At 37.7% G+C, this 23,205-nt stretch overlaps 1 protein-coding gene across 1 annotated transcript in view; it reads left to right on the top strand.

Moving 5' to 3' along the window:
- LOC150082033 (transcription factor IIIA-like) overlaps positions 1-22,685 on the top strand; it is a 159,145-nt gene extending 136,460 nt beyond the window's left edge. The window contains exons 9-10 of the mRNA XM_090379927.1: positions 5,090-5,246; positions 22,660-22,685. Of these exons, the coding sequence (XP_090236053.1) occupies positions 5,090-5,246; positions 22,660-22,661 (159 nt within the window). The 3' untranslated portion in view covers positions 22,662-22,685. The remainder of the gene's footprint in view (positions 1-5,089; positions 5,247-22,659) is intronic.
- Positions 22,686-23,205: the final 520 nt, after the last annotated feature.

The raw sequence follows: 23,205 nt of genomic DNA, 5'->3' as shown, positions 1-23,205 counted from the left end.
CACGTAAGTAGTTCCGCATGTAGTTCTGCATTAAATACATAATTATATGTATGTAATGCAGAATATTTTATATGTACAAATATTTGAATATTAATATTTTGACCGACATTTGTGAATCTTTTCACTACCGTTTATTATTGATTAGGAAATATCCTATGGCACCGACCGCAACTCACAAATACATATGTTACCTTATGGGAATGTGGCACTCGCTTAGCACAGATTCACTTAGCGGTCTGTTTTTCCAGAACGAATTATCAGCGTTAAGCAGGGATCACCCGTATATTGTTGACAAAACTCCATGACCTGCTCTGGCAGCCGTCTGCACTGCTCAATGAACTTCATATCTGACAGCAATGAAATTACCCCCAGATGTTTTTCATTCTCCACTTCCCTGAGTGTAGTACCACAGTTGCTATGTTTCTCTTGAGTTACTGCTACCCATATGCAGTACTTTGCATTTGTCAATGTTTAACTTCAGTTGCCACTTTTCAGCCCATCTGCCCAAATTTTTTAGATCCTGTTGCAGTAGCACGCTGCTGTTACTATCATTAATAACCCTGCCAACCTTTGTATCATCTGCAAACTTTGACACTGTCTGATATACCTTCATCACTATCATTGATAAATATACAAAACATACATATATTATAATATTTATAAAAGTACTTAAATATATATTTTTTAAGTCATTCAAACATTGAAGTAGTGTTCCTGTCACCTAGTACAACTTCTTTAATTAGATCAGGGTTTAACGGAATTTGAGCTCAGGCTCTTCCACCCGGTGTGGGGAAGAACGGTGATTATACCAATGTATCTACCTTTGACACTCATTACATTAGAAAATTGTTACAATTAATTTTGGAAAAAAATTGAATTGAATTGGAGGCATGAAAATTTTTCAATTGTGGACTGTCTCACAATCGTAGCTTTATTGCTTCAAGAAGTAAAACTATCAACATTAAATGTGTGTTGGAAAAATGTATGGGCAGAGTCAGTTCATTCAGTAAATATGGTCAAACAGACAGAAAATAGTATCCGGGCAATAGGAGAACTTGCTAAGTTGGTAGGAGGGAAAGGTTTTCATGATATGACTATTGAAGCCCTCACAAGAGGGCTTCAGTAGTCATATCATGAAATTTGCACTACACAAGATTTTTATAGAAACAGTTCGTAGAATCAGTCATCCCCACACCGGGTGGAAAGGACCTAAGTTCGAATCCCGTCGATGACTGGAGGAATTTTTATGGGTATTTTTCACAACGTGGCTGAGTTAGTCTGTCTCAGGTGAGGGTAGTATTTTTTTTTTTTTTTTTTTTTTTTAATCTGGGAAATTAAGTTTTTCATCCAGAAAAATAGAAGATTGGCCTCAGAATACACAATTTGAACACACTGAGCAACATAGGCTTAGTTGCCGATGCTCTAAAAAAATATATATGATTACAAGACGTTCTAATGCTAATCATCATTACTGTCACACTTGTCTGTACTGATATTACAGGCTAAACTTCTCCCTTCTTCAAAGAGTGTATTCATCCATCAATGCTGTCAAGGTCATTTCTGAGTCTGCATTTCTTGGACTTGGTTTTGTGTTTCACCCATTTCCACATCTGTGAAATTGTTGATTGTTGCATTTGTCCTGTTGATGTCAAATCACTGTTTGTTGCTACCATCTATTTGGTACACTTTATATGCATGAATGCTTTCACAAGTTTGAGATGGCCTGTAATTGTAAGTGGCTAAGGTGTTATATAATTATAGCTAACTCTACAACTATCCTTTCTGTATGGTCTGTTATTATGCATTTTTAACTGTTTATGCACTAAGAGCTGACTTTTCAGAAGGCTACTTGGGCATTTTGATCATTCTTTCTCTCTCCACAGCTAGAGAAAAACATGTAACTGGCATACTTTTGGACCATAAGATGCAGGGAAATTATTTTTCAACAAAATGTGGTGTCTTTTTTTTTAAGTTTGGTTTAATCTTCCTTGTTTTCTGCATAATTTTTTATTAAATTACTTTTTATTTTTTTAAATGAAAATGTTACATTGCAACATACTGTCAAGATAGCAGTAAACATAATGAATTGTGAAAAGTATGACTGCAACCTCTTGTGTGCATAATTGTGACCAGCAGTATTTATAGTCATTGCTTTTATCATGTTGTTTCAGTGTTGCATGTCAGCTCATGTCAAACAAATTCATTATGGTACTACTATCAGAATTGTCATTAAAGACTACCTGTTATCTGATGAGGGAGTCATCAGTCCCAAAAGGTAATCATAAAAGTGGCTTGCCCTTTTAAATAAATGGCAATGGAATGCCACAGTAACTTGCAATAAAGGCAAAGTTTGTTCCTCTCTGAGCATTAAGACTATTGCATATACTAGGCAGCTTAAATCCTGCTGGCCTTAGAAACACAAGAGAGAAGAAAAAGCAAGATTTCATTGTGAAGAGGTCAAAATAGCATTGTGTTTTTTTTTTTGTTTTTTTTACAATTTGAAAGCATAGTGAAGTTGCTGTATTCTTCTCAGAAGTTTTTTTTTTTTTTTTTTTGAGGCTGAAACCTCCATATGTTGAATGTGAGGAGTTTATTATAAATAAAATTTTCTGTTTATATTTTGAGACAGCCACATTAGGCTAGGGATGTTAACCTATTTATAAGTTAACTGGTATAATAATATAGCTTTATAAATACACATGTCCCACTTTTAGTTGGGCTGTAAAAACAGAGTGCTAAGTGAATCTGGGTTAAGCAGGAGAAATTTATCAAAAGAATATAATCTCAATTTTAACTGGTTGGTGTTAACCTATTTTTGGCTAATTTCTCTATAATGATATTAAATGCAACAAACATTTTAAAGCCTTAAATATAAAAGGGTTTAAATATACAAATTATGCAAAAAAAACATTGAATGCAATGTATGTTCTATAAAATTCAAGAAAGCTTACTTTAAAATTAATGTACATGAAATTTATACTGTATTGACATTATTTACAATAACAGCTTAAAATATTGTTGATTTTAAAATTGCTGAAAACCACTAAATGTAATGTAAATCTATCACTTGCCTGAATTCAGTCTTTTTAGAATGTCCAGTTTAGTTTCCAACAAAGTTTTTCCGATGGCTTTTCACTTTCTCTCTGTTATTGACACTAGCTGACTCATTTTCTCTTTAATGCCGTTTAAAAAAATAATAAATAAGTTGAAACCACCTATGTGTTAAACTAAAATCAATGATATTTACGCATCTTTGAGCTGCACAGTGCTACCAAAACAACTGTACAGCTCAAAGCAACTTCCTATCAGGAAAAAGTTGTTCCTGAAGAGGTCTATAAACAAAACCTCAATAAACTTCAGCTAATTAGAACTTGGCAGTTTTAATTAGCTGCTCCCTTTTCAATAACCCTGCTGGGCTGGATGATGTATAAAGTGTATATTTTTGCAATAAACAAATAGTGCAGTGACCACTTCAATATATTTTCTTACCTATAGCATTGAATGACTAGTGTTTTTTTTTTCACCTGTGGACACAGGGGCCTTGTGGCAGTTTAAGCAGCTATAGAAAATTAGTGCAGAGTTGTAAATTATCTGTGAACACAACTTTTGGAGCAATAGACAACTTTTAAAAAATTCAATGCAGCTTCTCAGGCATCTAAACACTTAATGGGCAACTCCTCTCTCAAGGTGTTTGGATTGAATAACATTGTTCTAGGGGAGAATATTAAAAAATAGAGCACTATAGCAAGGGACAACTGTATGCAGAATTACCTGTTACTTCAAAAAAGTGCTTGCTTAATACAGATAAGATTGGCTTTTATAGAACCGACTTCTTGCTGTTTACATTAAATAGGTTTAACCTTCTCAGCAGTACATATGTAGCTTTGCATTTTTCATATGTGGGCTCTGGGAAGTATTTATATAAGTACATCTACACTTCAAAGAATATTTCAGATAATACCTTTCTTTAATGCATTGTCTTGATTTTCTATTATATGTACCATCTCTTATCTGTGCTTCCAACAAATTGTAGCCACTGTTTATAATAGATGACAGCACAAAAAAAGCTTTGAAAATCAGAAGATAGCACTTGTTGACCTCAGTTGTCTGATTTGAGCTTACAAAAACTAAAATCAAAGAATTTTTATGAAATGCAGATCCAGAATTTGATAAAACAAATACATATTTATTAACCAAATACAATAAACAAATATTAAGTAATGCATAAATAAATGTAGAGGATATAGTTGCATCATAAAAAGGAATCACAGGCTATTTTACATTCCTATTTTTTTTTATTCTGATTTGATTTCAGAGTTTTACTATAGTGTTGACAAAGTCAAAACAACATTTTATATTTTAAAGCATTTATGTACGAAGTTTTCACTTTTATTTACAAATTTCAAAATATCATCAAAAAATATCACTCCAGGGCCAACCTCTAGGCAAATACACTGTAAGAAACCCATGTGTGTAGTAAAGTCACTTGAAAGTGTCTTTCAAGTGACTTTACTACACTTCAAGCAGGGGTGCAACTATAAATTTGTAAGACCCTAGGCAAAATATTCATGCAGTGATTGATCCCTAGACAAAATATGTGTATAGACTCCTACAGAGGGAACCTTGATATAATTTCAATAGTGATTATTGAAATACTAATTTGAAGTCAATTTGTAATTTAATAAATGTTATAATGGCTATACTGTATTTTGTTCTAAAGATACTTCCAGCATGCACCTAATTTCAAATGGTATTATAATTTATTCAGCATAACCAGGCAAGGAATTGTCATAGGTCCTACCTAGTAATGGACCCTGAACAATTGTCTAATTTGTGTAGTTCTATATTTTCCTTCTTTTTTTATAAGAGGGATTTAGCACAGGACTGTTAGGCTACTTTAAAAACAGTTTCACTGTATTTGGCTGGTGGACAATAGATGAAGAATGCATTACTTTATTTAGGTTGGAAGTAATCATAACTATAAGGAAACTTATTTGCAATAACATTTGTAATATCAGATATTTCACTTGTTTTTTTTATGCATTTCTGGAATATGTAATAAAATAGTGTAAACATAAATGCTTTCTAGAAAATGAAGAGTGGAAAAAAGGAACAGAAAAAGAAGAGGAGAAAACTGAATGATATAGCATACATTTTGTCAGGAATTGAACCTAGTAAAGAAGAAGAAGAAAAATCTTTTGAAACTGGATTGATTTCAGATCAGATTACTGAAGAAAGGAAACAGTGTAGGTATAATAGCATTTAGGTCAAGTTAGTTAACTACCTGTTAATGTTTATTTGCTATGACCGAAATAGTCTTTGGTAATGACTGAAACTTATGTATTCTTTGAATGCCATGGTTCCTCCAGTGACAGACATTTAGCTTTCATTTAACTCCAGTGACAGGCTCTGATTTATACTCACATTAAACCCATACCATTATCCATGAGTTGATGACCAGTATATAGGAGTTATCTTTTCACTTTTCTGCTCTTCATTTTATAGATCACACTTATGTTTTACATTACTTAACTCAAGACCTAGGTGCCTCCATAGCCAGGTGGGCAGGAGCAGCACTGCATAGCACATGCTTCTTGATTAGACCGGGGTTCGAGCCCATGACCACCAAATACGGAGGATGCGGAAAGGTTAGGGAATGACCACCGCATATCCCCAGAGCAATATGGCCTTAGTTGCTAATGCTCCTAAAAACCAAATAACAAACAAACTCAAGACCTCTAAGTGAACAACTGAGTGGTGCATGGAAGAAAAATTTCCAATTAAACACCTTGTTTCCTTTTAACTCCTTTCTTCCATACACCACTAGGCTACTCACTTAGAACTCGGTACATTATTTATAAGTCAGCATAAGATTGCTAATTAAAGTCACCCACCATCTAATAGCCAACTTGGTCTTGAAACAACTGCACCCTTTTGGTAATTCATCTTTTTGGTAATGCTGATAATATTAAAACCATTTCATTAATTTAGGCCTAATAAAGTGGATAATGATATTACCTGTAATATGAGTTTAAACTCAATCCTTTAAGGCTGAAGGTTTGTCTTTGTAACGGGAGTGTTTATAAGCATGATTTTTATTTTTGTATAGGACAAATGTAGCATTGTCTTTTTGATAAGAATGCTTTACAAAGGTGATTCAAAAGTAATGGTAGTAGTGTATGTATTGCACAGCTTAAATTACATTTATAATTCATCTAAATTTATACTTAATATTTATTAATAATTTATTTCCTTCAATCCAGCTTAGAATCTTTCCAGTAATCCCAGCCTGTTCCAGCTTATGCAGTACCTTTTCATGAGGGACTGAGTCAAATGCTTCGCTAAAATCCAAATAAACTGTCAATTGTTGCTTTCATCCAGCTTATGAGTAACTGTGCTAAAATAGCATACTAAGTTATCTAAACTTGATTTTCCCCTAACAAAACCATGTGTGTTGTTCAGAATGCCATATCTATCTAAATGTCCCTGGATTACAATCATAGCTGCCGAGATTTTCCCTACCATTGCAGTCAGACTAATTGGTCTATAGTTAGCAGCTCTGCTCTTAGAACTGCCTTTATGTTTGGTGATATGTTGGCACTTCTCTATCCAAAGGAATCTCAACCAAGTCCAAAGATGCACTCATAATTAACTTCAATGGTTCAATATACCCCCCTGGCAGTCTCCCTCAAAATTACTGGGTATATGCCATCAACTCTAGGAGCCTTACTTACCTTTATGCTGAAAAGTTTTTGTAATAAACAGTCATCTGTAATTTCAGCTCAGCCTTACTTGCACAGTCTGTTCTCAGCATGAAAGACAGATGCAAAGTACATTTTCAATTCATCCAAAATATCAGCTGGGATGTCTCACACCTAATGCACAAGGGTCTGATCTGATTAATGTTTTTCTTGCTTGTGAAAAATTTGAAAAACATAGATGAAAAATTCCTTGTACTGATTCTTTGCTCTCTTACCAAGTACAGGCAACCTCCATATAACATGGCACTTCTACAACATGATTGATAAATTGTGGCAATCCTTGCACAACATGGTACCTATATAACATGGTTTTGCTCTAACTGTTAGAGAATTGCGAAAAACTTTGCATAACACTGTCACTGTGGGTGTATGAGTCAGAGCCAGTCTTAGAGAAAAATATTTCTCTCTGGTCTAGATGAAAAATTCCTTGTACCGATTCTTTGCTCTCTTACCAAGTACAGGCAACCCCCATATAACATGGCACTTCTACAACATGATTAATAAATTGTGGCAATCCTTGCACAACATGGTACCTATATAGTAGTAGTAGTAGTAGTGGCACTTGATGCAAGAAAGCAAGTGTAGGAGCTTATGCAGCATCAGCCAAAAAAAAAAAAAACAAAAAAAATCACACCATACCCTCCAAATGCCTGTCCAGTTCCTCCTTAAATTTATTTAACCTATCAACTTCCACAACGACAGATGGAAGTTTGTTCCAGCAATTAACTACCCGCTGGCTAAAGGCAAATTTCCGCACATCTATTCTACATCTATCCTTTCTTAATTTGAACTTATGTCCCCGTAGGTTCGTATTCTGAACAAGTGGGAGGATCCCATCAGAATTCAGCGTGCTCAACCCATTCAAGGCCTTATAGACCTCAATCAGATCACCGCGCAGGTGCCTAGTCTCCAGCCACTGCAATTTGCAGAACTTAAGCCTCTCTTGGTAAGAGGATCCCTTCATTCCCCTCACCAATCGTGTTGCTCTTCTCTGTACACGCTCAAGCAAATCTACATCCTTCCTAAAATGAGGCCTCCAGACCTGTACGCAGTACTCAAGGCGTGGCCTGACCATTGCCTTATACAGAGGGACAATCACCTCCTTTTCCCTGCTAGCAAAATTCCTGTATATCATTGACAAAACCCCATGACCTGCCCTAGCAGCCTGTCTACATTGCTCAGAAAACTTCATATCTGACTGCACAATTACTCCCAGGTCTTTTTCATTTTCTACCACCTTAAGTGTAGTACCACACAGTTGGTACGTTTCTCTGGGGTTACTTCTACCCATATGCAGTACTTTGCATTTGTCAAGGTTAAACTTCAGTTGCCACTTCTTAGCCCATCTGCCCAAATTATCTAGATCCTGTTGCAGTAGCACACTGCCATTACTGTCATTAACAACCCTGCCAACCTTCGTGTCATCTGCAAACTTCGACATTAAGCCTGATATACCTTCATCAATATCATTGATAAATATACAAAACAACAGTGGACCCAACACCGAACCCTGTGGGACTCCACTAATAACATTAGTCCACGAAGAGCAGCACCCATTGATTACCACCCTCTGTCTTCTCCCACTTAACCATCCTTTTATCCATTGTAGCAACTTACCCTTAATACCATTCTGCTCCAATTTGTACAGTAGTCTTCCATGCACAACAGTGTCAAAAGCTTTCCTGAAATCCAAGTATGTGATATCAAAATTATTTTTTGCATCCAGTTCCTTTGTGACCACATCATAATAACCAATCAAATTTGTCAGGCAAGACTTTCCCTTAACAAACCCATGCTGTGTCTGAATTATTGCTGCAGTCTTGTCTAGATGATCCTGCAATGCATCTTTAACCAGTGACTCCATTATTTTACCCGGAACAGAAGTTAAACTAACTGGTCTGTAATTACTCGTGTCACCCTTCGAACCTCCTTTGTGAATTGGGGATACATTTGCACATCTCCAGTCCGTGGGAACCTCCCCTGAATCCAAGGATGCTCTCATAATTATGGCTAAGGGTTTGCTTAGTTGCTTTGCCGCCTCCTTTAATATAACTGGATAGATCCCATCCACCCCAGGTGCCTTTCTTATGTTTAACTTCAACAATTTCTCCTCCACTTTGCTCTCAGTTATTACAAAATCATTAAGCACACTGCTACAATTTGATAACCTTCTTCCATTTTCAAACTGTAATAATTCCTCACATGTGAATGTAGATGCAAAATACTCATTCAGTTTGTTTGCTATCTGAGCAGGATCATCAACAGTCGAACCATCGATGTCAAGTGGACCAATCATATTCATCCCCTTCCTTTTAGAGTTTATATAAGTAAAGAAATCCTTGCTGTTTTTCTTAGCATCTTTTGCCAAAGATTTCTCGTAATCCGCCTTTGCCTGCCGAACCTCCTTTGTGACCTGATTACAGACTAGCTTATATCTGCTACAGGCTTCTGCGTCATAACATGGTTTTGCTCTAACTGTTAGAGAATTGCGAAAAACTTTGCATAACACTGTCACTGTGGGTGTATGAGTCAGAGCCAGTCTTAGAGAAAAATATTTCTCTCTGGTCTGTGTACCTTGTACAATTTTCCAACACATAATCTGTATCTTCAATATGTTCCCATACATAGTTCGGATGATTTTCTACTCCCAGCTCTGCCAACCTTTTCTTTATTCCATGCCCACTTACTATCATTGTAGCCATCAGATCAAAGCCTGGCCATCCATCCATCCATTTCTCTTACTACCTTCACTCCAGGCAGAAGGCATACATGACATGGCACCTGTCGGAATGGTTCCGCCTTTCTTGCCAAATACTATCTATTTCTTTTTGCAATAATTTTCTCTCTTTAAACCCTGCTTCCCATATACCTTATTTTCCTCAATACAAGATTTAATCCCCAATATTTCTATCCTCTTGTTTTTCTTGATTGCATACTCCATTACTCATTTAATCACAACCAAATCAATTGGTTCTTTTCCTGATACTACTTGTAATGCATCATTTAAAACTGTTCTACACAACTGCATCACAGCCAAAAAGGCAAATTGCTGAGCAGAAATTATGCTCCTTTTTTGTGACTATTAAATGTCACCCTATGCCCCATATGCATAAGTCATAATGGGCACAAAGATACACTTATAGAGGAGATCTGGGGATTTTTTCCTTTCACTCCCCAAATTCTCTCAATTCTATTCTACTAATCTTCCTTATTTTAGAGTATATAACCCACACTTTTTCTTTTAACTTCTGCACTTGATGCAAAAATGACATTTTCTCATCCATATGTACTCCATGGTATTTGACTAAGGGGCATATGCTACAGATGTTCTTAATATCTTCAAAGTGAGCCTTCTTCCTTCACTCAACCTTCCTCTGAGCACCATTTTAGTCTTATCAGTAGATATCTCCATCTTATTCATTGTTACTCATCCTAATTGCCCCACAACTTTCTTCAACCTATCCTCTATTTCTTTTCTTGAATTACCTCACCATTATTAATAGGTTGTCTGCATAAGCCACCTGCTCACATCCTTCCCACTCCTGAGCCAGTAGCTCATCTATCACTGCATTCCAGCTATATGGGCCAATAATTGACCTTTGCAGGGCTCCTCTATCCATTTCTTGTGAGACTCTACCATATCATGTAACTACTGTTACTCTTCTCTGATCAAAATAAGACTTTAATGCACCATAGTACTGCCCAGAACACTTCATTTCTCTCTGCCTTGCTAAAAACTCTGCCACCACACTCAAATTCACCCTTAAAGTCAAACATACCAAGTACATACTTCTCTGGAGCCTCTTGAACATATGTCGCCATTTTATCAATTGCATCTTCAGTAGATTTTCCCATTCTAAAGCCATACTGCCTAGAGTTACCCATTCCACTTTTTCCATAATATTCTTCCAATCAATTCATTAACAGTCTCTCCAATAACTTTGCAATTACTGACAATAAAGTCACTGGACGGTATGAGCTTGGGTCTGTTACTACCTTATCTCAATTTTTCAACAATATCTTTGTGGACCTCCTTCCATCTCTGTGGAAATATCTTTTCCTTTAAACATCTATTTTTCTTTAAACATCTATTTTTCCATAATATTCTTCCAATCAATTCATTAACAGTCTCTCCAATAACTTTGTAATTACTGACAATAAAGTCACTGGACGGTATGAGCTTGGGTCTGTTACTACCTTATCTCAATTTTTCAACAATATCTTTGTGGACCTCCTTCCATCTCTGTGGAAATATCTTTTCCTTTAAACATCTATTAAATAATACCAGAAGTTCATTTCTCTCCAAACTTCTTAACCACCTCAGGTAATAAACCATTTCCAGGAGCTTTCTTTAATTTCATCTTCTCCAAAGCTTTTCTCAGTTCTTCCTACTCAGACTCTGTTTTCCATCATAACCAATATTCAAATTCCTATTCCTAATTCAACTTTGTTCCCTATTCTCAATACTTAAGTAGTCCCTTGGAAACAGGAGAGCAAACACCTCACAGAGGACTCCCAATCAATATTTTGTATGGCAACTTCCATACATCCTTGCTCATTTCCTCCTTAACATATCTCTTCCATGTTTCTTATTTCATATTGTATTTTAACAGTATACTCCTATGCTGCAATTATTGTCTTTTCAAAGTGTCTTCCTCCTCTAATATTCCCCTCCTTCTTCTTCTTCTTTGGTCCTTAGCTGGCAGCTGGGGGAGGCGGTTGGCCACGCAACCAGTATGCTGCTGTAGGTGCCGCAGGGTTTCGGACTTGCTCTGTGATGTTCTTCCATACCTTACGATCCATGGCTTCAGTCCTGGCCTGGTTAAGGTCGAGACGTCGGCTCTTCAAGTCATCTTCCACTTGCTTGGCCCACGTTTTCCTAGGTGCGGTCCGTTGGATGCTCCATTGGGTGGGTCGTTGTCTCCAAAGGAGTGTGGATGGTATTCTGTTCGTGCCCATTCTACATACGTGGCCAAACCATCTGAGCCTTCGCTTCTGGATTTGGTCGGCAATGGTTGGTTGCTGTTGGCATCTGGCGCGGATGGTATCATTAGTGATGCGGTCGCGAAGAGAGATGCCCAAGATCTGCCGCAGGCATCGCATTTGGAATACCTCAAGTTTGTTCAAATCTAACTTGAGACAAATCCATGTTTCCGATCCGTAAAGAAGAATGGGCAGGATCAAAGTCCGGAAGAGTCGGATTTTAGTCTTTGTGGAAATGTTGGTCCTCTTCCACAGACACCATTTGAGCGAGGCGAACGCAGTGGCCGCCTGTCCAATTCTGCTGTGAATTTCCATGGTGGATGCAACTTTCTTCTCCTGGACCAGCGACCCAAGGTATTTAAAGTCCTGCACTTGCTCGATCTGGACGCCTTCGAGATAGATGGTGGCTTGCGACCCATCTGTTGTCAGGGCCTTTGTCTTACCAGCATTGATCTTCAAACCGTATGGCCGGGCAATGCGGGCAATGTCGTAGAGGATTTCCGTGGCTTCAGCGTCGTTACCGGCAAGGATAGCACTATCATCAGCAAACATCAGGTCAGTCACATAGTGATCCTTGTCATATTGTATGCCCTGTCTGTTTCTGAATGCTTGCCTCATAATGGCGTCGACCACGATGTTGAAAAGCAACGGGGAGGCTACATCCCCTTGGCGGACTCCAGTTTGGATGGTAAATTCCTCAGATAAATCGTTCTGGATGCGCACCTGGCTGGTTAAACCATTGTATGCAGTTTGGAGGAGTGTGATGACTTTTCGAGGTACATGTTCAACCTCTAGTAGTTTCCATAAGGCAGGCCGGTGGACACAGTCGAAAGCAGACTTAAAGTCAATGAAAACAATGACGGTTCGCTGTCCACACCGGATCCTCTCCTCCATCAGCTGACGAATGGCAAAGATTTGATCACAGCATCCTCGCCCGGGTCTAAATCCTGCCTGTTCTTCTCGACTGGTTTGCTCGCGATGTTTTTGCAGTCTTGACTGGATAATCTTCATAAAGACCTTTCCAATGATGGAAAGGAGGCTGATGCCACGGTAGTTCTTGCAGTCCCGGTTATCACCTTTCTTGTGGATCGGTACGATAATGGCTTTCCTCCATGTTAACGGAATTTGTTCAGTGCACCAGATGGTTTTGAGGAGTGAGTGTAGTCGGCGAAGCAGTACATCTCCCCCGGCTTTGATCGCTTCTGTGGTGACTTGGTCCACTCCTGGTGCCTTGCCATTCTTCAGGGATTGTATGGCTGCTTTCACTTCTTCTACTGTAGGCTCAACATCGACCATGGAGACCTCAGGGGGGTCGATCGAGAGTGCTGTTGCTGGCGGTCCCTGAGGTGGGTCGTGATTATACAGAGCTTTGAAGAATTCACTCCACCGTTGCAGGCGTTCGGATGGTGATCGCACGAAGGTCCCATCAGCATTCTTGATGTTGTCACTAGTCAATTTAGTCTTTCCACTCAGACATCTGAGGGTGCGGTAGAGAGTGCGGTACTCGTTTTTGGATGCTGCCACTTCAAGATCGTCTGCCACTTGGTTCCAGTATGCTTCTCTTTCTGCTGTCATTCTTTGTCGGACTTCTCGGTTTAGCTGCCGGTACCGTTCAAAGTCGACCAACTTTGCCTGTTTCCATTTGTCCACGAGGTCGAGGCACTCGTCTGATATCCATGGTTGCGTTTGACGTCGGGCAGGTGGACATAGGGGCTTGGCACATTCCAGGATGGCATCAGAGATCTGCTTTTCTTCTTCATTTATATCCTCGGGCACGGCCAGCATCTCGAAGCGGTTGGATAGGGCGATCTGATATACCTGTTTGTTGGCAGCATTCATTAGCTGCCTCCAGTCCAGCTTGGCTGACCGAGATGATCTTTTTGCATGCCGTAATTTGAGCTGCACCTTAGCCCGGATGAGGTAATGATCAGATCCGCAATCAGGTCCCCTCATGGCACGAACATCCATGAGTGATGAGCGAAATCTGGCATTGATCAAAATGTAGTCCAGGATTGCTGAGTCCTTGCCAGATGGATTTCGCCATGTAAGTTGATGTTTTTGAGGGTGCTGGAAATGGCTGTTTCCAATGATCAGGTACTCTTTGGTAATTCCTCCTCGGCCTGTTCACCCTCCTCCTCATATCCATCAGAACTATATTCCACCAAGGTACAACCCTACGTAACCTAACTCTCTTTCTCATAGACCCACAGTAACTCTCAAATTATTTTACTCAATTGTGGTACTATTACAAATCAATTTTTAGCTATTGTAGGATTTAGTACTTTTCATTGCTCTAATTATCACATGCTATCTTTTTCTGCTCTATTTGATCAACCAGCTCCTCATTCATCAAATGCGTTCATGGTTTCTGTGATTTTTTGCTTTAAAGGTATTCCATAATTCAAGTGTATTTGCCCTCACTCTGCAATCTGCCCAATTAATAGATGTCATGTAATGCCTAGAGAAAAACTAGACAAATTAGTGGTAAAAACTAGACAAATTAGTGGTAAATTATCTCCCTTCATCACTTCAGTAATACCAGAACTGTCAGTCTCCTCTTGTGAAATTAAAACCCATACCTTTAACTACTGCAACACCTTTCTTCAACTTCCAGTTGACAACTGCATGATCACTATATGCCAATGGTTTCCCTGTGGTGTCATCTAATTTGTAAGTAATGATGAGGTCAAGAGTATTCTCACCCTTAACTCTGACATGCTGGTATGAATAACAATCTAGTTTATTTGGAAAAAAATTTCTCCCTTGTAAGAGTCCCTCCCACTTATTTCAATCAGTGTGGGGCAGATTGAAGTCTCCCATAATAAGACTTTCGTGATTGCTTGCCCATTCCGTCTGCATGTAAAGACTTGTCATGTTCATTACAACCTTCTGGTCTGTAGATTACTTCCACTCATTATATCTTTGCTTCCAACTCATACCACTCAGGTTCTTGTCCGGATAGATGTAACTTCAGATTGAAGCTCTTTTTGTGCTCAGGTTGCTTTTGATAAGAAACATCACATCACCACCACCTCTTCTGTCTTCCCTAAATACATTATACATTCCATAGTGGAACTCATCATTCCCCAATTTCCTGGTGGCACCACATTTTTGTCAGCCCCATTATGTCAGCATTAGTTGTTCTAACTAGGAGTTTTCAAATCCAACCATATTACTGACAACACTACTGTAGACACAGTTAAGACTAAGTATTCTTCTGTAGTTTACTAACCTGACATGCCCCTTGAAGTTATTTAGGCTTGTTTCCCTAGCTTTATCTTCCCACTCCTTTGAAATATTGCTACCATCAGACATCTTGCCAACATTGGTTGTTGCAATAACAAACAAGACTTCTTGAGGTGATTGCAATCATTACTTTTATCCATATCATCAGATAAATGCAGATCTATATTACCCTTCACCTCCATTCCCCTAACTAGCAGTTTCTTTGAACCATTAAGGTATCATCAGTGATACTGGCAGAAATCCTTGCACCATGTTTGTTCAAATGAATACTCTCTACAAAATAATTCCTTCTACCTACAAATGGAGGCCATGCTGATATAAAAAAAAAAACATTTTTGACCCTAGAGCCTTGTAGATTTTAAGTCTCAAGTTAATCCACAAGTCTTTCAGCATATAATCCCTCCTATCATGTCTGGGCTGAATTGCAGACACATGCATTCTGACCTAACTCGCAGCATTTTTTCAGCATAGTCCTATAGTTATCCAACAGATGGTCAGGTCGTGTACATTTAATATTGTTAGTCTCCACATGGATAATAATTCTCTCTTTACCTCCCTTAAAATCTGACAATCTGTTGGTAACAGCATCAGTTGTTGCTCCTGGAAAACACTGGTTCTGGACCACCTGTCTTTATTATAAGAAATGTTACCTGTTTCCATGACAATAGTCTCTCAATAAGACTAGATCACTTTTGATGAGAGCAGTCTGCACTTAACTATTCTTTTCTTGGACCTGAATTGGGAGGGGGGGCGCATCACTTGGCAGTTCAAGTGTTACTTGAGTCCCTGACAAGCTCCCAGTTACATTTTGTTTCTAGGGCAAACACTCGTTTCTTCGATGGCTCATTCTTCTCAACATGCACCAAGTTGTAATTTGAGATCAGTTGCAAAGAGAAGAATTGCCAGTTTGTACATGCCGTAGGCTATACAATGAAGCCACAACTCGCACCATAAATGCCTGCAGGCATTTCCGTTTGTCCCTGAACGTTTGTCCAAATGTCCCTGAACTTTACAAAGATTACAAAATTTAAATTTACAATATATTTCAGAATTTATTTTAACAAAATATTGCAGAAGTTAAATTTAAGCTACTGAACACAAAAGTTAAATTCTTGACAAAATATCGATAACAAAGGCTATCTGAATATTAAGCTGTAGCTTTCTGAATAATTTAGACTTAAACTTACAATATACTATGGAATTTAAATTAACATAATATTACAGAAATTATGCCACTGACAAAACTTTTAACCACTAGTGAAATTAAATTTAAGCTAACCAACAAAAGTTACGAAGTTCCCACCAAAATATCAATAACAAAGGCTATCTGAATATTAAGCTGTAGCTTTCTGAATAATTTAGACTTAAACTTACAATATACTATGGAATTTAAATTAACATAATATTACAGAAATTATGCCACTGACAAAACTTTTAACCACTAGTGAAATTAAATTTAAGCTAACCAACAAAAGTTACGAAGTTCCCACCAAAATATCAATAACAAAGGCTATCTGAATATTAAGCTGTAGCTTTCCAAATACCTATCTAAATACAAAAATAAACTAACCTATGTGGCTATAGGGATATTAACTATAGGTTAGTATATTAAAATAAAATATCAGAATTAATTCAAAAACCAACCTGTAATGAAGAGCTTTAGAAATACACAGCCACATGTGTAATTTCTGAAGCTCTGTTGCAAGCATTGGAAGGTGACTCTACAGAGTTCAATGACATTGGGAATCTTCTGAACAACTTTAAAAAATGTGGGATTTCTTTAAAAAAAACTGCCTGGCACCTAGTGTTGATAATACCCCTGTTATGCTATGCATTGTCATGTGTAATAGATTTTCCTTGTCATCTTATTGTGTTCTGAAAATGGGGCTGTATGCACTTGTGGAAGTGGATGAATATTTGATAAACATTCTTTACTATCTAAAGAGAAACACTAAAAGGAAAGATGGATTTAAAATGTTTCAACTGAATGCCACTGAAGTGAAAAAGATTTTGAAGCATGTATGTAAACTCTGGCTGTCTTTGGTTAAAGGTGTAACTATACTGCTTTCAACCTTTAACAAGTTTATTTAAAGAAAATGTTATAACTGGTTAAAAAAAAAGCTGTAAGAGCACAGTTCTGAAATTGAAAAATACAAGCAATCGCTATTGAGTCCCACTAACTCTTATCCAAATTCACTTCATGATCCAAAAGAAGTTTTGAAAGAGGACTAATTAAAAACTCCCTAAGAAAGCAAACTTTGGAATTGCAAACTTTTTTTTTTTTTTTTTTTCAATCAAGCTGATAATTTGAGGTATGTTATCCTCACTAATCTGTTAATATAACTCTTTTCTTTAATAAAGCAATTTACTTGTTTATTTTAAATGTTATGCTAACATCTGAAAATCCATGATGCTTCAATCTAGCATGATCAGATCTGTGTAACTGAGGATCATTACTCCTAGATCTTTTGAAGAATGTTATGTGCAAATTCATTATATCAATAGTTTTCAGACCTTCAACTTCTATTTTTGAAGTTGATTAGTGTAGCAGACTAAATCAGTGGGATAATTCTGATTTAGGCATTTATATTGGCAAGGTTCTGGAGAGTCTAAAACAAGAGAAGATTCTGTCATACAGGTAGTAGTGGCATGTGATGCAAGAAAGCAAATGTATGAGCTTATGCAGCATCAGCCAAAAAAAAAAAAATCACACCATTCCCTCCAAATGCCTGTCCAGTTCCTCCTTAAATTTATTCAACCTATCAACTTCCACAGTGACAGATGGAAGTTTGTTCCAGCAATTAACCACCCGCTGGCTAAAGGCAAATTTTCACACATCTATTCTACATCTGTCTTTTCTTAATTTGAATTTATGCCCCCCCCCCTTAGATTCGTAATCTGAACAAGTGGAAGGATCCCATCAGAATTCAGCGTGCTCAACCCATTCAAGGCCTTATATACCTCAATCAGATCACCGCCCAGGTGCCTAGTCTCCAGCCACTGCAATTTGCAGAACTTAAGCCTCTCTTGGTAAGAGGATCGATCCCTTATTCCCCTCACCAATCTTGTTGCCCTTCTCTGTACACGCTCAAGTAAATCTACATCCTTCCTAAAATGAAGCTTCCAGACCTGTACACAGTACTCAAGGCGTGGCCTGACCATTGCCTTATACAGAGGGATAATCACCTCTTTTTCCCTGCTAGCAAAATTCCTATATATCATTGACAAAACCCGATGACCTGCCCTGGCAGCCTGTCTACACTGCTCAGAGAACTTCATATCTGACTGCACAATTACTTCCAGGTCTTTTTCATTTTCTACCACCTTAAGTGTAGTACCACACAGTTGGTACGTTTCTCTGGGGTTACTTCTACCCATATGCAGTATTTGCATTTGTCAAGGTTAAACTTCAGTTGCCACTTCTTAGCCCATCTGCCCAAATTATCTAGATCCTGTTGCAGTAGCACACTGCCATTACTGTCATTAACAACCCTGCCAACCTTTGTATCATTTGCAAACTTCGACATTAAGCCTGATATATCTTCATCAATATCATTGATAAATATACAAAACAACAGTGGACCTAACACCGAACCCTGTGGGACTCCACTAATAACATTAGTCCAAGAAGAGCAGCACCCATTGATTACCACCCTCTGTCTTCTCCCACTTAACCATCCTTTTATCCATTGTAGCAACTTACCCTTAATACCATTCTGCTCCAATTTGTACAATAGTCTTCCATGCACAACAGTGTCAAAAGCTTTCCTGAAATCCAAATATATGATATCAAAATTATTTTTTGCATCCAGTTCCTTTGTAAACCACATCATAATATCCTATCAAATTTGTCAGACAAGACTTTCCCTTAACAAACCCATGCTGTGTCTGAATTATTGCTGCAGTCTTGTCTAGATGATCCTGCAATGCATCTTTAACCAGCAACTCCATTATTTTACCCGGAACAGAAGTTAAACTAACTGGTCTGTAATTACTCGTGTCACCCTTCGATCCCCCTTTGTGAATTGGGGATACATTTGCACATCTCCAGTCCGTGGGGACCTCCCCTGAGTCCAAGAATGCTCTCATAATTATGGCTAAGGGTTTGCTTAGTTGCTTTGCCGCCTCCTTTAATATAACTGGATAGATCCCATCCACCCCAGGTGCTTTTCTTATGTTTAACTTCAACAATTTCTCTTCCACTTTTCTCTCAGTTATTACAAGATCATTAAGCACACTGCTACAATTTGATAACCTTCTGCCATTTTCAAACCTTAATAACTCCTCATGTGTGAATGTAGATGCAAAATACTCATTCAGTTTGTTTGCTATCTGAGCAGGATCATCAACAGTCGAACCATCGATGTCAAGTGGACCAATCAGATTCATCCCCTTCCTTTTAGAGTTTATATAAGTAAAGAAATCTTTGCTGTTTTTCTTAGCATCTTTTGCCAAGGATTTCTCGTAATCTGCCTTCGCCTGCCAAACCTCCTTTGTGACCTGATTACAGATTAACTTATATCTGCCATAGGCTTCTGAGTAGCTTGATAATTTATATGCATCCCATGCATTTTTCTTCTCTGTTAAGAGTCTCATTAGTTCATTTGACAACCATTTAGGCCTAAACCTTGAACAATATTTCTTAATGAAACTTTTAGTAGCTTCCACGATTAATTCCTTGAATGCTTCCCACTTAGAATTTACTGTTGGTAACATCGTCAGTTGATCGCACTGTACAGAATTTAAAAACTGTCAGAGACCACTGTACTCACCTTTACGGAAGCACAAACCCTTTCCTTTACCCCTGATGGTAATTAAATCTTTAAGTAAATCCCACGTCAGTACACTGTGATCACTGCCACCTAGTGGTTCTTTTATCTGCAAATTCCTAATACATGAATGATCACTGCTGATAACCAGATCAAGAGTATTACTTTCTCTGGTTGCCTCTCGAACATGCTGCTGCAGAAAACAATCATCCAATAAATCCACAAAAGTCTGACTAGTGTGTGAGTGCCCAACCCACAAGTTCCAGTCAATATCTGGGAAGTTAAAATCCCCCATTATAAGACATTCCGATTTACTAACCCACTCTATTTCTCTGTACAATTGTTCATTGTACTCATTCGAGTCATTAGGCCTATAACACACTCCTACTCTAATTTTTGCTTTCGCAGTGCTTATGTCACACCAAACTGACTGAACAGTGCACTGTTCATCTATATCAACTGGATGCACTTCTTTTGATTTGCTGTTTTTCTTTATTAACAGCATAACACCTCCTCCCTCTCTATCCTTTCTGTACGCATTGTACTTCCCAAATTCCAGTTCGGCATTCCTTATATCTGTGTGACACCACGTCTCTGATATCCCAATAATATCCTCCTTTGATGTCTTGACCAACACTTCAAATTCATCAAATTTATTTACTATACTTCTAGCATTGGTATACATGCACCTATTCCTATTCCCAGCCACTCTAACACATCCCATATACCCACCTGTTTCACAATGACTGACATCCGTCCCTGAAACCCCGAACACCCCTCGCTCCAGGTCGCTACTAATAGAAGTTGTGCAAGAATCACCTTCACCTCTGCCTACGGCTACTGTTAAACTATTAGTCCTTGTATCCCCCCAAGCTATCAGTTTTCTGACCCACCTAACACTGCCTCGATAGCATCAGCAAATATTCTTGCACCCTTTCTATTTAAGTGTATCCCATCCCTGTAGAAGCAATCTCTCCTGTTAACAAGTACAGTCCAGGCTGAAAAAAATTCTACCCCTTGAGCCTTGCACAATCTTTCCAGGGCCGAATTGGTCGACAAGGCTCTCATCATATACTCCCTCCTATCGTGTCTGGGCAGAATTGCAGACACTTCAAATTCAACCCTAATTCACGGCTTTTTTTCATCAGTGTACTCGTTAAATAATTCTGCCGGTCTTCTACTCTTAATATCATTAGTGCCAACTATATCACCTTTTGTGCCCTTAAAAGATATCTGCTCTACAATGTCATCAACCTTTGCCCCTGGCAGACATACCCTGGTCCTGTTCCATCTGTCCTTTCTACAAAGGATGTTTCCCGTTTCCCTGACAATAGAGTCACCAACAACTACTAGTTCCTTTGGGACCAGCGCAATCTGCCTTGGGGGTTGCTGCTGTGTTGTGTGATGACCAAGTGCAAGCTCTGGTGTTGATGTGGGCAGTTGAGAGCCTGATGGGCCCCTCAATTTAGATCTTTCGAGGGCATCCACCATGTTCTTCAAACTCTCATATAGGCCCATCTCATACAGGTCTGGAGGACTTGTTTTACAAGGGATGTAGAGCTGCTGGAATAAGTACAGAGAAGGGCAACAAGATTGGTGAGGGGAACAAAGGGCACTTTTACCAAAAAAGCTTCAATCCTACAAATTGCAGTGTCTAGAGACTAGGCAGCAAGGTGATCTGATTGAGGTGTATAAAGCTTTGAATGGTTTGAGCAAGATCAATGCCGATGGAATTCTTACTCCTGTTTGGTTTATGCACTTGAGGAGGCATAAACTCAAACTGAGGAAAGATGGTTGCAAAATAGATGTGCAGAAATTTACCTTTAGCCAGCAAGTGGCTGATTGCTGGGACAAACTTCCATCTGTTGTTGCGGAAGTTGATAGCTTAAATGAATTCAAGAAAGAACAGGACAAACTTTTGGAATGAATGGATGGGTGAATGGAAAGTGTTGGGTTTTTTTTTTTTTGGCTGATGCTGTTCTTGTATCATATGCCACTACTAATGCTAATCTCTGCCTTACAGGATTCTGCTTGCATTTGAAGTTGCTGGCTATTTCAGAATGAAGTACCTAGGAAGATTCACTATATAAGCATGAGGATCACAGAAAGGGAGAATTTTTGTGTAAAAAGGAAATTGGATGAAAATATAATGCAATGATGTATTGAAAATAATACATCATTTTTAATGATTGAATCTTTTGCATAGAGATTTATTTATACAAACCTTGTCAAGTAACACTCGCATGCATAGTCTAATTAAAAAAAAAGTTCAAAGACTACTCTTTCTGAGACAACACATAAGAGGACAATTCTTTTAAATTTAAAAAGGATGTTTATAGGAGATATCACTATCAACAACCAAAGTGATTGATTGGAACAAACCTCCATGTGGTGTTGTTGAAAGTAGGTGGATAGAATAACTTTTAAGAAAGAATTAGGCAAATTATTGGATGGGATGAAAAAATGAGGTGTATTGGAGGGGGTAATGCATGCTTGTTTCCTTGCATTATTCGTCAGTACTAATTATTAGTGGAGAATTGTGGTTCTACTATTAAGATTAAGCTATCACATGAAGTGATAAGGAAAGATAGTGGAGAAAATCCTTCTAAAGCTGTGCTGTGTTTGATACACACTACCTGTAAGGTGGCATGTATCATAACTAAAGGTGGGCCCAACAAGCAGTGAAGCATGTGGCAATGAGATGACTGAGAAACACCTGTCTAAATACTTTTTGGAGCATATATATATATTTTTTTTTTTTTTTTTTTTTATGTATTTATTTGTTCATTATTTGTAAACTGTAATTTACAGAAATCACTTACTTTCTTTAAAAGATTATCATATGTTAAAATATGTTGTATTAATTCTACAATTTATATGCTATATATTTTTATTTATAGAGCAGGAAAGAAAATTTTTCTCTTTATAAAAGTTGAATTAGGAGAAATGCACATAAACAAAGTGAACACTGAAATAAAAGGAATACTTCAGATAGACTATTTCAATTGATATTGTATTTAAAGTTGAAAATTTAAATTATTTTTATTAAAAATGATTTAGTACATTAAAAATAAGATGCAAAATTTTGTTTCTTTTTGTGTACAAAGTTCAGTATCACATTAATAAAGAGTGCTTAAAATGTAAGGAAAACCTCCCACACTACCCATTCATTCCTCCAATCAGTAACAAACATAATGTACAGTGCTTCAGCCATGATATGTGAGACATGAATAGCCTATGTGATATGTATAAATAAAAAAAAAATTTCCAGATTTCTGTTGGTTCTGTTATTTAGTGAAATTTGGGAAGGCTTAAAATCATTCTAAAGAGCCAAAATATAAAATTTCATGAAAAATCCATTCATTGAGAATAGTTATTACAAGCAGATGGATGGAAAAAGAAATAATTGCCGGATTTCTGTCTGTCTGATTTTTTTATGAAGTGTG

This window comes from Mastigoproctus giganteus, chromosome 8 (assembly GCF_048544385.1).
Source record: "Mastigoproctus giganteus isolate SK-2022 chromosome 8, ASM4854438v1, whole genome shotgun sequence".
In the NCBI taxonomy this organism is placed as follows: Eukaryota; Metazoa; Arthropoda; class Arachnida; order Uropygi; family Thelyphonidae; genus Mastigoproctus; species Mastigoproctus giganteus.
The sequence above is the reverse complement of the archived record's forward strand: the minus strand, read 5'-3'. Positions and strand labels throughout refer to the sequence as shown.